Source organism: Phocoena sinus, chromosome 12 (genome assembly GCF_008692025.1).
Source record: "Phocoena sinus isolate mPhoSin1 chromosome 12, mPhoSin1.pri, whole genome shotgun sequence".
NCBI lineage: Eukaryota > Metazoa > Chordata > Mammalia > Artiodactyla > Phocoenidae > Phocoena > Phocoena sinus.
The window spans coordinates 79010888-79028171 of record NC_045774.1 but is presented as its reverse complement, the minus strand read 5'-3'; the positions used below and the strand labels follow the sequence as shown (position 1 = coordinate 79028171).

General features: G+C 43.2%; 1 protein-coding gene across 2 annotated transcripts in view; it reads right to left on the bottom strand.

The window, feature by feature from the left end:
• FILIP1 (filamin A interacting protein 1) overlaps positions 1–17284 on the bottom strand; it is a 191899-nt gene that overhangs the window by 45194 nt on the left and 129421 nt on the right. For both annotated transcript variants that reach the window (XM_032651941.1, XM_032651940.1), the window contains exon 4: positions 9956–10134. In XM_032651941.1, coding sequence (XP_032507832.1) covers positions 9956–10134 — 179 coding nt within the window. The remainder of the gene's footprint in view (positions 1–9955; positions 10135–17284) is intronic.

Sequence of the window (17284 nt, the reverse complement as noted above, 5' to 3'; positions counted from 1 at the left end):
ACATGCATTTAAATCACTCAATTTGATACACTACTAGGTACAAATCTTTAGATTAGTTGTTTTTCTCATTGTTTTATGCAGCTGTTGGGGAAAGAAAATAATTATTCCCCAGGTTATTCTAGTAAATCAGTCCAAGTTGGGCTTAAGCTTTTAATCTTTTCACTATATAAAATGTGTTGTCACTTCTTTTTAACGTATTCATTTTTTAAATATGCAAAGTTATAGAAAAATGGCTGTAAATTTACGACCTCAGCAAAGTTACTATAGCAGTTTTTCTTCCAAAGGATGCCAATAGTTACCACATATTTTACTTCTCATAAAATTTTATGCGGCTAAAAATCATAATACTGCTTTTTTTTTGTAGAAAGTAAGTCATCATTTTCTTGCTATATATTTTATTTCTCAAATATAATTTTTTATTACATGGGATCTATCTATCCTTTGGAAACTTAAAAAGTAAATGCTAAATCTTCCCTTGACATAGGTCAGGACAGAAAAAAATAGCCTTGGCTATAATATGGGCAACTCTCCCCATGTCTACAAATAAATTACCTATCCTATACATAAAAATGAATATAATAATAGCCATTCCTAAGAGACACAGCTTTTTCCAACTGATTTAGAATGCCATCTTTAACATATATTAAATTTCTATATCTACTATAATCTATTTGTAGAAATATATCAGCTCCATCGATCTGTCCATGCATATACCAGTGCCACACTGTTTTACTTACTGTGGCTTTAAAATGAGTTGTTTTTTTGTTAGTTTTCCCGATAGGAAACTTTTCTTCTCTACTACTTTTCGTTTTCAATATTTGACTATTCTTGTTTGTGTATTTTTTATATTAACTTCAGAATAACTTCATTTAGTTCTGATGCTTAAAAAAAAACCTGATGGTGTTTTTATTAGGACCACATTAAGTTTGTGGATTAATATATGGAGATGACATCTTTACAACGTTGAGTTCTCCAGTCCTAGAATGGTAAGCCTTTCCTTTGGTCTCAATCTTTTTCAAATCTCTAGGTAGCATTAAAAACCTTTCTTCATGTAGACCTTTCACATTCTTAAGTTTATTCCTAGATAGTTAATATTTAATATAGTTTATATTATTTTGTCTTTTGGAAATATGAAAACTATTGATTTTTGAATATTGATTCTATGTAGTTTTGTACCCTGCCACCTCACTTTATTGAATTCTCTGTTTGTAGTAGGTTTTCAGTTTTCCTGAGTCTACCTACAATCTAAATACAAAACAACTACCCCAGGACAACAGTATAGTTTACTTTTCCAATACTTTGCATTGTTCTCAGAACATCTTAGTCTGAGAAAATGTAAACTGTGATTTAGTGAAACTGTCAGAGTTTTCCTCTTAGTGTTTGATACACGGGTGAGCAGAAGAAATGATCACCTTTAGGCAGTATACGCTATACTTTGTAGAAGGGGCTTTATATTCATTATCTCATGAAGATAAACAACTCTATGAGATAGGTTATCCCCATTCTATAGATAAAGAAACCAAGAATCAGAAAGGTTAGATAACCTGTCCAAGAGTTAACTAACCCGTCTAGTAAGTGGCAGAATCAGCATTTGAATTCAAGGCTCTCTGGCTCCCAGTGAAATGCAGGAGACTGAGAAAACAACTGCCTCTAGGTTACAGATCTTGAGGGGGTCTGGTACCATGGAGCTAGAGTAACCCAGGGAAAGAGTTAACTGGCTGGAAAGGTTAGACTTAGATCAGATGATCCTCTAAATTTCACGAAACATTAGCAAGCACACCTTCAGTACTCTGGAACCAGACACAATACTACATTATTTCTCTTTAGCACACACCTGGATGATTTTACTAACGAAGGGGGTAGTAACTGCAGGCCTCAAACTCACGCGTGCAAGAAATACAATTATCTTCATATTTCTATATCTCTAGGTTTCTTTTATGGGCTCCCATTCCATTTTATTTATTTATTTATTTATTGACTACAACAGTGGGTCTTTCCTCCTGTATCACTGAGGTAGGGTCAGGCTGAGCTCCTGAGGAAATACATCTGTAGATTCACTGAAGGATGGCTACGTCAAGGGTAGGAGTGTGTCTGGCTGGGGCAGTTACAAGCACGCAGGCCGTCGAGGCTCAGCAGCCCGCTTCCTGGCTTGGGTCATCCTTTCAGCAGTGGCGGCTCAGACCAGGCCAGGCCCAGCCACCTCACCTGCTGCCACCAACAGCGCCACTGTCATCTTACACTGGCTAGCGGTCACCACCACCACCGCCGCCTCTGCCTCGTTCTATTTTATTTTAGTTAATTCTGGGTAAACTCAGTCAAGTAAGGTTTTCCTTTGTAAATTTAAAGACTCCTCAGTCAAGTTGGGGTCTTCTGGGTTAACTCTAGGGCTTCAGGATCCCATTTCTGGAGTTGGGGCTGAGTTCTGGGGCCACCAGGGATCGGGGGGAGGTCATGTAGGCATCATCCTTCCACACTGGCATTCTCTGAGAGGCACACTGTGGTCTCTGGCCTCAGTTGCATTCCTGCTCAGATTGCTGATCCAAATGGGTCACAGTTCTGTTCTCATTCCAGCCCTGAATCAGCTATTCCTATGGTCCTTCAGAAGCACAGGGAAAATCTAGATATTCCTTTAGGGTTGCAGGATACTGAAGCTATATCAAGCTCTCTCCAACTGGACACGTCAGACACCAAGTTTTACTCTCTTTCTCTTGAGTTATTGGAGGGAGAACCACAAGTTTTGCCATGCCCTTTTCTATTTGCCCCCTCAAATTCATATATTGAAGGCCTAACGCCCATCGTGATTATGTTTGGAAATACAGCTTTTAGGAGGTAAAAAGGTTAGGTGAAGTCATAAGGGTAGGGTCCTCATCTAATAGAATTGGAGGCCTGATAAGAACCTCTCTCTCCATGAATATGCACAGAGGAAAGGCCCTGTGAGGACATAGCGAGAAGGTGGACATCTGCAAGTCAGGAAGAGAGGCCTCACCACAACCTGATCATTCTGGCAACCCTGATCTTGAACTTCCAGCATACAGAACTGGGGGAAGATAATCTTCTGTTGTTTAAGCCACCCAGTCTATTTTGTTATGACAGTCAAAGGAGACTGAGACACCCTTGGACTCTACCTAGTAATAGCTCCATTCTCAAATTCTTCACACCCATATATCTGGGGTTTATATTACTCTCCATTTTTCCTTCCCCAATGATTGGTTCAGAACTAGAGAGACTCTGACAAGCTGACCACCTCCCACTACTGGGCTCTCACTCTTTAACTCTCACATTCAAATTCCAAATACCGCCCTCTAGTCTCACCTCTCCTAGGAATTTTCTAGAATAAGGGGTATCAAATACCAGGACTGAGGCATTCTTACATGCTAAAATCTTAAGCAGTGAAATACGTTTCTTGCCTGTTGTCTCGCAAGACCTCCCTTTCGAGGCTATTCCTTTCTTATGGCCAATTTTCTTTGATTATTATCCCACCCCTTTGTATAATATCAGAGTCCTTCCTGGTTCAAGTTCTGTTGCTGTTGTTGTAAAAGTCCAAATATGTTGAATCTAATTAACTAAAATTCTCAGTTAGCCGGGTTAAGCCCTAAGATCCGGAAAACATCTTCACCATCCTATCAACAATAAAATACAACCATAATTGACATTTACATTTGAATATAATCTGATAGGCCCTGAGGTTGTAACATACAGAGTCACCCAGATAGCAGCAAACATGACTTAACTGGATTTTGTGGTATATTAAAATTTTTCTTAAAAAAGTAAAATGTATTTGAGAAATATCTTCCATAACAGTAAAAGTAAATTAATTCATATCATAACCTTTGATTAGTTAGAAAATCATGTTGATCAGATAACCTATCTTCCCTGGCATATCTGTTAAAAGTTATATTACTAAAACTCTGAAGAATCTTAGATCAGAGTTTGCTAACTCAATGACCTTGAGAATGAGAACACTATAAAGCTTGGGAAAAAGATTATACCCACCCAAGACTCAGCAGTTTTTGTACAGATGGGATCTGGTGAAATGCACCTCAGGGCATTTTTTTTTTTTTTTTTTAATTTGCGGTACGCGGGCCTCTCACTGCCGTGGCCTCCCCCGTTGCAGAGCACAGGCTCCGGACGCGCAGGCTCAGCGGCCATGGCTCACGGGCCCAGCCGCTCCGCGGCATGTGGGATCTTCCCGGACCGGGGCACGAACCCATGTCCCCTGTATCGGCAGGCGGACTCTCAACCACTGCGCCACCAGGGAAGCCCACCTCAAGGGCATTTTTAATGGGCTCGTTCATACGTCATCCAGGGGGTGTCTAGTTAAGAATGAGGAGCAGGCTCCTAGTTCTACAGTGCTGATAGTAGATATGTTAATATCCTGGGTCTTTTAAGAGGCCCAACTGTCTTCCAACTCCCATCTTCCAGCTTTGGGAAGCTATCTTTTTGAGTCACCGATTGCCTGGTCCCTTTAGGTAAGATATAACATCACTTCCTTTACACTGTCCCCACCTATCCCATCCCCCAACACAAGCACCTTAGCTATGCAAAATCAAAATCACCTCAGGCTCCTTCATTTCAATCACATTTTCCAGTAGGAAGTGGGATTTGCAAATTGCAAGGGTGAGAGCCACTGGAAGGTGGAGTTTGATCCTGGCGCTCTTTCAGAAAATCAACCGTAAAACGTATTCTTTCTGTGATTGAGTCTCTGAATTCTAATTCCTCTTCTTTCTTAGAAGCTGTCTAATCCCTGCAATTTTCTTGGTCAGCAATTTCCTTGGTCCGGATATTGATAGTAGGTGGCATATCTCAATGACAGGTAAAGGTCTGTGAATTCGAATCCTGAACCTGCAAACAGAATGGATGTGCCATACACAGAGCCAACATTTCAAGTCATCTTTTCTTCCTCCAAACGTTGGAGAAATGAAGTGTTCATTTCAATCAGAAGGTAAGAACTTGGAAGTGGAAAAGGTTTTTTTGGTTGGTTGTTTGTTTTTACTGTAGGAAGCTCAGTTCAGACACTGATTCTTCCAATTAACTGTTGGCAAGTGACCTTGGTGGAAGGAATTTAACCTGCTTTCCCATCTTCTAAATAGGGATAGTAACTGTACTTCATACAGTTTTGTAAGGATTAAACCAGATGTGTACGTGTCCAGCGTATCGGGGGGTCAATGAAATCTAGTCTAGCTAGTGAGCAGCATGTAACTGAGGGCTAAGCACAGACAAGAGGGCTCCGTTGTTTCCTGCTGATATGTTCCCCCTATTGATTACTTTCTGCGTGATCAGACTTGATCCTTTACACATCAGCGGCCATCTTTTTCTACAAAGTACTTTAGTGTGCTTCTCCACGCTACCAATGAGAAAAGTCCATTTTATTGCGGTAGTTTAGAGATAAGGCATCTAAAGCTGAGAAACTTAGGGAAAATATGCCAGGGAACCAGATGTGCATCTTTTTCTAGAAAGTGTGCCAAGAATATCTCCCAGGATCCCAGGCCGCTAGAGCAGCTTTTCACAAACTTGCTCTGACCGGTCATCCCCGCCACAGGCAAGTGCAATGGTGCAGCCTGTCCCACAGGCCACCAGGCCTAAAGGAACGATACCAAAATGGGGCTTGAAAGTTTCCCGTCCACCAAGCCCCTGTTGCTGCATTCTTTGCTTCACAAGTTAAGAGATTTCTCTCGAGATGCTGGTTTGTAGTTTTTTAAAAAATGACCCTATACTTGGAAGGCTTGCTGCAATATTGTCTGATGATGTAATTATTTATGTAGTCCCAGCTGAGCCTATAGAATCCAAAAGCTTTCAAATCTATATCTACAGTTATAGATTTAGACAGGCCTCCCCACATCATTTACACACACACACACACACACACACACACACATGCACGCGTACACACATTCCCCTCAAATATTTCTTTACGTTCCAAAGCACTTTTTGATGTAACTGTATTCTCTCTATCCTGACATTCTTGAAGCAGCCCTAGAGAAAGTGTAAGATTAAAATTACAAGTCTTGCAGTTCATACAGAGAATAAAGCATAAACTCTGAAGGTGATCTCATGTGCTCAGAATTATGCCTTTTAAGGTCAAGTTGACTCAAAATATGGACCAAACAGAATATAGCAGTTAGTTAGAAAGGGAGCTTTCTTTATCTAATCTTAATTACTGCAACGAAGGATATTTTCATCTATATTTTAAACAATGCTAGTTAAGCCAATGCATTTTTTCATGCTAGTTCCACTTTTTAATTTGGGAATACAACTATTTGTAAAAATAAATAGCAGTAAATGATGGTAACACATTATGATGGGTCTTTTGGTTTAGCATAAAGGAAGCCCAGAACAATACTTTGTCCATTTTAGGCACTTAATTTGTGGAGTTTTTATATAGGATGAATTTAACAACTCCTGAAAAGTGAAAAATAACTTCTGCTTAGTTTTTACACTTTCAGGGTCTAGGTGAGTGGCCATAACAAGGAGGTAGCTTGGAGGGGTGCTTTATTTAGCTCCCCCATAACTACCATCAGCCTCCCATCAGAATGCAACAGAAGTAGAACACGGTTCCAACTCCGCTCCAAAACAAGTCCCCAGGCTGCTCCTTCCAGCAGATGCTGTTCCAAAGCTTCTCCAGTCTTGACAATTGAAAGACACCAGTGGTCCAAATAGATCTGTTTATATCCTCCCAACAACCATCATAATGCCTTTTAGGATTCTGTGTCATAGTTTGGACGTAAGAGCTTGGAGGTTGGGAGCCCCCCCACCACCACACACACACGAAGAAAATATAAAACAAGACATTCTGCCCAAGGGACTCATTAGTACAACAGTGCTGGACCAGTGGCCTGCACTGTCGTCTTAGTTGAGCTACATGATTTTTCTGGGCCTCAGTTACCCAACCTGTAGGATGAGGGACTTGAAAGGGCTGAACTCAGAAGTCTTTTGCAATACTAGTCAAACCAAGGCTTGTTTTTGAAAACCAAGGACTTCTGGTTTCATCAAATATCTGAATCTGGATAGCTACTGATCCTGTCTGCCTGAGTCCCTTTTTATTACCTTTAACCATTTTCCAGAGGGCGTGAGAAACCCTTACAGAGCAGGACAAGTGTAGAGAACGGAGCCTAGATGCTCTGCATGTGTGGAGGGTCCCCTGGGTCTGCACTTCCATCCGCCCATGGCCACCAAATCAGAAAGCTGTCTAGGTAGAGGCAGCCTGCAGAGTCACACCCCCAGTAGAAACTGGGTGATTACAGGGAACAAAGAACTTGGGCTTATCTCGTCTCACTTTTTTCCTTCCTTCACTCGTGCTCACAGGAGAATTAAAGGGAAATGTTTCTGAAGGAAAGCTCTTGGCGCTCTCTCTCTCTCTCTCTTTTTTTTTTTTTTTTTTCACAAAAGGGACTTTTCCGGAGAAAGAGGGAAGGGAGTGCAAAACAAAGAGGCAAACAAAGGACTTGGAATAGTCTATGCCAGAATTCCCACTCCGGCTCGGAAAAACCAGCTCTCTATCAGCAGTAGCCCAGCTTCCCCTGCAGGGGCTGCGGCCGAGTGGGGCGCTGGGGCCTGGCTGAGCCATGGCCCAGGTCCTGGTGGGGACCAGCCCCTGGCGACATTGCCCACGGGAAAGAAAGCCCCGGGGTCAGCAAACTGGCAGCCCCCATAAGTACATCTAATTATGACCGCTTACTTCAGAAAGAGGATTTAACCCAAAGCAGATTTAGCAGGACCTCTTCCAAAGGGCAGCGGGAGGCCCAGGCCTGACCTTTGAGAAAATCCTAAAGGCTTCACTGCCCAGGGAACTCAGCAAAGCCAGTCACCGTGGACGCCTCAGATCAGAACGCAGAGAAATTCAGCGATGCCAGCTTCAGTTATCAGGGCCCTAGTGAGGGTGTTTAATTTAGCATAATGAGCGTCGGTCAGCATGTACCCACAGCATGTGCACTGGTGGTCAGTCAGGGGGGTGGCCTGGGCAGAAACGTTGACAGGAAAATATATAAAGCACTAAAGTATAACCTGTTGAGTCAAAACTACTGTTTCAGAATCTTAAAGCGGTTGGATATTTAGTGAGTCAAAGATTCTTATCTAAAACATGTACATCTGGTGACATATGTCAACGGTGCTGATCAAAGTATGAAAAGCTTCATGATATATATAATTTTTAACTTCTGCTTTGATTTTTAAAACCTCCTACATAGCGCTTTGCTCAGGAGAAATCGTTGTGTAACTGCCCTAGTAAAATTAAACAACTCCAAAGGAGGGCCGGGGGATTGGAATTGTTAGTCTTGAATTGGTCAACATGAAGTTAGTAAATAAGTACACTTGGGACAGGCTCGTTGTATAATGAATATAAAAGTACTTTGTGAACTATAGAGCTCTCCATCAAGTGTTATTATTTCAATTATTCTCACAGTACACAAATATTAGGAAAACAAAAAAGAAAGAAAAAGAAACAGCTGGGTAAGTACAGTCTCTCCATCCACATACTTCATTTAAACCTACCACTCTGTAGGTGAATTCACCTCAGTCATTTAGCTTAGGTGGGAAATTGTAGTAAAGGCAGACCTATCTGGTTCTAGACCAAATGATTTACAAAGTGATCAGAAAATATTAATTCACACAGCTGGTTCTTTAAAATTATTTGATTTCAGATCTTTTAAAGAAATATCAAACAAGTTGCTACTCTTACCTGACCCCATTCCAACACAGGACACCTAGATATATGTAATTTACACCATCATTAAAACCTTGTTTGCAATACCTATGCTTGAGGTCGGAAAGTTCATGGAGGTTGCGGGGGTAGAGTGTATTCTCACTGTTTGGTTGCCCCAAAGTATCAAATTGGACCATCTATTTGTCCAAACAAGAAGCTGATAAGCCTGAGCTTCCAGCAGCAGAAGACAGACTTAAAGAAACCATAAGTAGAGGGTATTGTACACACACTCCAGCCATTGCTCCCTTTTCCATTTCTCCTTCCTCAAGAGATGTACCAAGTCCAATAATAAGTAAACATTACCAGTAACTTAAAAATTTAACACAAACCTGTTGTTTCACGCTTTTATTTACTTTCCTATTGAGGTAACTTTTTCTGGCAAATAAACTAATCTGGGAAAACCAGATCTCCTTTTTGTAACTAGATATAGCAAAGCCGGGACTGGTGAAGCTCTTTCCCAATGGCTCTTAATTTGCAAGTCCTAAACACAGAAGCAGACACGCTTGGTAACTCAAAGCATCGGGATTCAACGTCATTGGTTTCAAAGACTGTGGAATTCACAGATGTAACCATTCAGCTGAGGGGAGGAAAAGGAGAGAATAAGCTAGAAAGAAGATGCTGAAAAACTGGAGAGTATCAAAGAGCTCATCACAAAGCGTTTCAATTTGAAGTCTCTGCTTCAAAGGTGCTAATCCCTGGTCTGAGAAAACTACCTACAGTGTTCAAGGCTCAACGCTGAATTTTTGTTCTGTTTTGTTTTACACTGAGTTTTAAGAGTTATGCAACCCTGAAAAAGTTAAGCAGGTAATTCTAGGCATTAAGTAATTCATACACAACCAAGTAGTAAGGTTTTCTATACCCGTTATAAGAATGAATAGGATTCATTTAAAATGGTGATAATTTGTCTCACTGAATAAGTGCATTTTAATCCCAAAGAGAAAAAGTATGTTATTTCTAATAGAAGGCAGTTAGTAGAGAGGCTTTTCAAACGTTGATCAAGTTAAAACAGAAGCTCCCTTAGTTTGTGGCTTTCTGGCTTTTCACATCCTAGTGGGAATGTGTTGCCGTATTTATACGAACCCCCAACATGCTCACATTAATAGTTCCAAGCAAAGTCTGCCTCACTCTCTGCAAACCGTTAGGAAATTAGGAATTAAACCCCGGGCACGTGTCCGCGGAGTCACGGGTGGAAATCTGATCCAGGGCAGGAGGGGCAGGACGAGAGAGCGGCCCTCCGGGGCGCGCGTGCGCAGTTACCTCTCCCGCTCCTGCTCTAGCAGGGTGGTGAAGTCGTCGCTCTTGTGCATGTAGTCCGTGTGCTTGTGCTTCTCGTTCTCCAGCTCGTACACCGTGCGCCGGTGACACTTCTCGGCCAGCAGTAGCTGCTCTAGCATGCGCCGGTAGGTTTCCTTCTGTTTTTCCTCAAGTCTGTCCAGCTGAGGACGCAAACATGGGAAAGAGCTTAATATTTTATTTCATTTACGGAGGACTCTAAATAATTTGTTTGCATTGGTCTAATGATTTATTACCTGTAGGGGAGGACACGGAATCTGCTCTTCTCTGCCATTTTCCCCATGCCATCATTTTCTCTAGGCCAGTTGGATTTATGAACTAGCCACAATAGGGCTGCAGTAATTTCTGGCCTCTGGCCTTTTTTCTGTGAACATATGTGTGGTTCCTAACCTTTCAGGAGAGCAAACTCACTGTTTCAATGAGACGGTGAAGCCCTATACTCAGAAAGAAAGAGAATAGCATCTGGCCTAATCTCAGAAAAATAAAGAGCTCAGCAGGTACCCAACTCCTCCCCCGGGAGGAGGAAATTATCCTCATTGTAACCTTTTTTTTTTTTTTTTAAGGCTTGTAGTTAAGTGCATTTCTAGGAAAAGTATATGAAGGACCCACAATCCTCTTCTTTCAAGAGGTACTAAATATAGGGAGAATCTCAGAACTTGCAGAGCACACATATCTCAAACTAAAAGAGATCTTATCAAATATTATTACAGGGCTTTTTGTGTCTGTTTCTCCAGCCAGGCTATAAGATCTTTAAGGGACCATAGGCCTTGATCATCTTTTTAGTCCCTGGTCCCTAGCACAGCACCTGGAAGAAAGTAGGTGTTCAGTACACGTTTGTTAAATTGGACCCAATCTTACAATATTGATAGTTCCCTATCCTACTCTCCTCTTCAAACCCTAGTGCAGGAGTTCTCACCCTCAGCACTACTGACATTTCTGGCCAAGTAATTCTTATTTGAGGGGCTGTCCTGTCCACTATAGGATTTTCAGCAGCATCCCTGGGCTCTGCCCGCTAGATGCTGGTACTACCATCTCCAGTTGTGACAAAACTATCCCCAGGCGTTGTCAAATGTCTCCTGGAAGGAAAAGTCCCCATGCCCCCCTCCCTGTTGAGAACCACTGCTCTAGGTGAATCAGATATATTTAGAATACATTCTTAATCCCACAGCCAACTCTGTAAGACTCAGTGGAGTAGCTCCATGGGTATCAGCTTCAGAGCTATTCCCCTGATGTTGCACGTTTGCCCTTCAGTCGTAAGGAGGATCTGAGGTTCCCTGTACAATTTGATTATATTTTCATTGTGAATGAATCATTTATGGGGCCCAAAATAAAAGAGATAATGGGCACTTAGATCCATTTCCCTTTTGGTCTTTCCAGTTTGGTCCTTAAGGCCTCATGTTTCCTCTTAAGTAGATTTCTCTCTTTTCTCAAATTCCTTAATATTTTTCCCATTAGCTCTCTGTTGATAACAGAGCTAAAATCATTCCCTAAAACATGATCCTTTTGTCTGAAACATACTGAAATTTCTCCCCATCTCAAGACCCTGAACTTCTTCTCCACCAACTTGATTCAGGTACACTCTTTCCTTAGTAAATTTTGGCCTTTGTTGCTATGATGATCTCATTCAATTTTCCTTCCACCTCTGTCCCCATAATCCTCAGTGCCTTCTGATTAGACCTCCACCCCCTTTGCCTAAGAACAGGTGACCAGTCAGACTGGTGAAGCCCAGGTTGGCCAGCCATACCTGAGATCATCAGGGAGGCAAATCGTACTTTTATGTGTTCTGATAAATTACTGCAGTCTTAATGGGACGGTCTATACAAGAGATTTTTTCACTGGAATAACTCCCTGTTACAAAATATTCTCCCCAAGAACTCTCCATTTTTCCACAAGTGTGATTTTCACCATATGTTATAGAATTTGTCAAGCATTGCTGGGACATCATCAGAAATGTGCAAGGAGCAGCTCTTTCCCCCTCTTTTTTTTAATTTTAATTTTTTTTGTGGTACGCGGGCCTCTCACTGCTGTGGCCCCTCCCGCCGCGGAGCACAGGCTCCAGACGCGCAGGCTCAGTGGCCACGGCCCACAGGCCCAGCTGCTCCGCGGCACGCGGGACCCTCCCGGACCGGGGCACGAACCTGCGCCCCCCACATAGGCAGGCGGACTCCCAACCACTGCGCCACCAGGAAAGCCCTCTTTCCCCTTTTTGATCCTTCTTAACTTTGTCGTAAAGTAAGGCCTTCCCTCCTTTTGAGAGTATTTGCAAGAGTAGCTTCTGCCTGTTTCCTGATACCCTGACCCTCTCCTCCCTGAGGAAGGAATGGTTTTTAAAGGTTGTATTGGGACAGCGAGCTGGGCATGAACAGCCCTGCCTTTTCATTTCTTATTTTTTACTCTGTCTGCCATAAGATGGTACATTGTACTCTCCCTCAGGTGCTGTCTCCAGAGTCTAGGAGAGAGTAAGAGGAACCTGGTGGTGGTCATCTACCTATTTATGCCAATAATAATGTTTCAAGTCATCTGTCAGACTCCTGCAGTTATCCCTCAATCCATTCAAGGAACTCGGGAGGCAAAGATGGGGGTGTTATTAATTGGATGGTTGACTGAGATACCCAGAGAGAGAAACACTGTACGGTCATCTGGAGGAAAAACAGCATATGTTGATATTAATTGTTCCAGGGCAGCTTAGGTAGGATTGCTAGGCCCTAGCTTTAGTATGTTCTGTCCGTGTGGGCCTTTGAGATTGGCTGTTCTCAGCAGCTACCGTGCTGGGACTAGGCCCCTGGAGTAGCTGCTGTTGTCTCTGTGGGCTGTGTTCACCTCACCTACACCAGTACAGCTTGACCTCAGCACTGGTTGCATAATCAGGAAGACAGTCTTTTTGTCCTTTCATGCACCCGGAAGGATGCTGACACATTAGTGTGTGAGCTGTGTTTTTCACCCAGAACTGCAGACCAGACTTTCTTTTTTTTTTTTTTTAATTTATTTTTGGCTGCATTGGGTCTTCATTGCTGCGCACGGGCTTTCTCTAGTTGTGGCGAGCGGGGGCTACTCTTCCTTGTGGTGCGCGGGCTTCTCATTGCAGTGGCTTCCCTTGTTGCAGAGCATGGGCTCTAGGAGTGTGGGCTTTGGTAGTTGTGGCACATGGGTTCAGTAGTTGTGGCTCGTGGGCTCTACAGTGCAGGCTCAGTAGTTGTGGCGCACAGGCTTAGTTGCTCTGCGGCATGTGGGATCTTCCCGGACCAGGGCTCGAACCCATGTCCCCTGCATTGGCAGGCGGATTCTTAACCACTGTGCCACCAGGGAAGCCCTGCGGACCAGATTTTAAACTGCAAAGGTAGTAAATTCCTCTTTAGCAATAAAGCATTACTGTGTGAGGATCTAGTTTTCAGTTTTAAATTCAGGATGTAAGAACTAACATAGGTAGCAACAGATCAGCTGTGCCAGACCCTGTTTCTCGTTATTTTGTTTGGAACTGCACTGAGCTCCTAGGAGAGAACTGAAGTGGGCTGACCTCTTGGATCTGTGTGGCTTGTCCAGAGACTCTGACGACCACCTCCCAGTGGATTCATTAATCATGTATACTGTGTCCCATGGCTTTGGGTTTTCAGGCTCCAAATTGTGGCTCAACCACAGAGGAATGGTAGTTCTTATTACTGAACAGTGAAAGCTAAATGGGCACCTATTACTTTGGAAATGTAGCTCCCACTTGGACAGAGGTGGAAGGAAAACTGAATGAGATCATCATAGCAACAAAGGCCAAAATTTACTAAGGAAAGAGTGTACCTGAATCAAGTTGGTGGAGAAGAAGTTCAGGGACTTGAGATGGGGAGAAATTTCAGTATGTTTCAGACAAAAGGATCATGTTTTAGGGAATGATTTTAGCTCTGTTATCAACAGAGAGCTAATGGGAAAAATATTAAGGAATTTGAGAAAAGAGAGAAATCTACTTAAGAGGAAACATGAGGCCTTAAGGACCAAACTGGAAAGACCAAAAAGGGAAATGGATCTAAGTGCCCTTAAAGATAGGGCTATTAAAAAAAAAGAGAGAGAGAGAGAGATTTTAGTCTTTGTTGAATCAGAATGGGTGACAGAGGAGGTAGAGACAGGAGAGCCTAGAGAGCAGAACAGCATGACTGCCCCACAAAGAGCGTGTCGGGATCAAGGAAACGTTTGAGGAACATGCTGTCAAACTGCAGGTGGTTCTTCATGAGATCAGTTGGGGCCCTTTCTCTTGAAGACTGCAACAGCTATTCAAAATGGTTACATAAAATATAGACATGCTGAAGAATTAAAATCTGAGATCAGGGTAGGATATGTAAAGCAATTTGGGGTGAGTTTCATGGTGTCAGCCATGGTAGATGGGCCCTGAGTGAACATGCTCAAGAAACTTGGAGATGTAGATTTCGAAGGAAAGATGAGACAAACGAAAGGGGATTCAGGCAGGACAGCAGCAGATTCAGTCTAAATACCGGTGTGCTGTGATGGGAAAAGACTCCTTAGGAGGTCATCCAACTCAAGAACATACAAGTAGGTAAGATTTGTGTTGAACAAAGGATCCTTTTGGCAGACTCATAACTCCTTGGTTTTGCTTCTCTCACTGAGGGTGACCACACACTACACAATACGGAAGGTAATATTCAGAAAACAAATGTCTGGGTCTGAAAGCATAGGGGAAGTTAGAGGCAAACAAACAAAAACTCTACGATCCCTAAAATAGTGATAGAGAAAGAAGGGGCCATTTGAAAAACTGGTCAAAAACAACAATAACAATAAAACTCAGCTGAGCCTTCCTACTGGAGGAAAGGTTGTGACAAAAGAAAACATTTTTGTTGCCTTGAGTAGGACAAGTTACCCAAGAATTAGAGAGTTCAAACACGAGGGAAGGCGAAGTTCTGAGGAATGGTCACCTGGGTAAGGTTAGGTCCCCACTAGGTCCCAAGGCAGACAGGCTTCAGAAGGTCACCTGCGGGAAGGGGTAATACCACACCGAAACAAGGGGGCAGTAAGGAAAACCACCAGTACAAGATGGGTTTCCTAGGCCTGGACATCATGGCTGAAAAAAGAAAAAGATTCACGAGATTTCACATATGCAGGTGGGGGCTTCCCTGGCGGCGCAGTGGTTAAGAATCTGCCTGCCAATGCAGGGGACACGGGTTCGAGCCCTGGTCCGGGAAGATCCCACGTGCTGGGGAGCAACTAAGCCCGTGCGCCACAACTACTGAGCCTGCACTCTAGAGCCCGCGAGCCACAACTACCGAGCCCGCATGCCACGACTACTGAAGCCTGCGAGCCTAGAGCCCGTGCTCCGCAACAAGAGGAGCCACTGCGATGAGAAGCCCACGCACAGCAACAAAGACCCAACGCAGCCAAAAATAAATAAATAAATAAAAATATGCAGGTGGAAAAGTAGAGCACCTAAAATAAGACCTAGGCATGGAGGATGTCACCACTGCAAATCCCTAAACTTCACAAAAAGACAGATAGGTTTCAAATGCCACTCACTGAGGGCAAGGATAATGCATGAAACAGATTCCTCCACCCAACCCAGGATTCGCCATTTCCCATAATTATCAGCCTCTTGATGGCGGCAGGCTCTGTCTGATGGGGACGAGTTCCCCCACGCTGACTGGCATCCTGTTGTAGCTGAAGATTTTCTCTATCCACCCTCCTTCCCTCAGACACCCTCTAAGTCTCTGCCTTGATCTTGGTGACATGAGCCTGCCTTGTGCTGGGTCCTGAGGTCAAGGAATATTATTACACTTGAGAAAAATGGACCTTGGAGCCAGGGCTTTTCTTGCATTTTTAACAATTTATGAATGTGAGGTTGGTACTATGATAACTGCACATGTCCTAATAATCTTTGGACTCTTTGAGTAAACACAGAATAAAGGACTTCAGGATGTATTAATTCAACTTTGAAAATGCCTGAGATTAAGATCCTTCTGGCTAAGGCTAAGCAGGATAAGAATTTGGGAAGGAAAGAAACTGAACCCTTAATTTCTTTGCAATTTTGCTTAAGAATTATGAACTTTGATATCTCAGACTTTAGTTTACAAGGAAGTTCAGGGGGATTTAATATTTGCTGCTTAATTTCTCCCCAGATACCTGGCAAGGGAGGGGGGTCCACCATATTGGGTTCACTGCTTAACCTTTGGTGAGTTCTGTTGGATGACCTAGCTGGGCCTAATTTGGGATGAAAATTGGAATAAGCAGCAGTGATTTTTGGCTTGAGGTACAGCATGGCTTCTAGGAACAAGAGCTGGACTACCTTCTCATGATACCGGGAGGCTAATGGGACAGTAATATATGGGATTCTTACATCATGAACTTGGAAGCAACTCTCTTGCTCCTGAGCAACAGGAACTTGATTATTAAGCCCAAAGGATTAAGAAACCAAAAATCTGTAAATGGTGGAAGAAATCTTTTCTCCTTTCAGCATTCTGTTTCTTTCACAAAGCAGGACTTCACCATTTTGCCAGTGTTGGGAAAAGTAGCTTCTGTCCTTCCCTCTACCTCCTTATTCCTTCCTCCCCAAGGGAGGAACAACTGTTCAGATTGTTGAGTTGAGGGGAGAAAGGAACCAAGAAGCATGCCCAGCTTAAGCGAACTCCAACAGGACAACCCAAAAGAAAGGTGGGTGTTTTCTGCTCTGCTCCTCTGTCCACTTGGGTTAGGCCTACTTTCTGAAGGTAAGTTGGAAACGCCTTCCTTTATGTACTGTCCATAGAACTCAGTGGGTCAGAGGCAGTGATTCTGGATGGGTGTGATCTGCAGACCTACCTCTTCCTTGAGAGGTCATACCAAGCTCTAACTTGGGAGAAAAGAACTAAGAAGCCCAAGTGATACTATTTATCCAAGCCAAGTTCTTCAGTCCAGGTGATTATAATAATAATATAAAACTGATATTTTGGGCTTCCCTGGTGGCGCAGTGGTTGAGAGTCCGCCTGCCGATGCAGGGGACACGGGTTCGTGCCCCGGTCCGGGAAGATCCCACATGCCGCGGAGCGGCTGGGCCCGTGAGCCATGGCCGCCTGCGCATCCGGAGCCTGTGCTCCGCAACAGGAGAGGCCACAGCAGTGAGAGACCTGCGTACTGCAAGAAAAACAAAACAAAACAAAACAAAAAAACCGATATTTTGACCTCTCTATGTCTTTTACTCCTCGAGTCTCTCCAGGTTTGGAGCTAAATAAGAGTGTGAGCAATTATCACCCTCAGCTCCCAGCAAATACTAATGGCTGATATTTGTTGAGTAGCTAGTATGTTCCAGACACTATGTTAAAAGTTTTACAG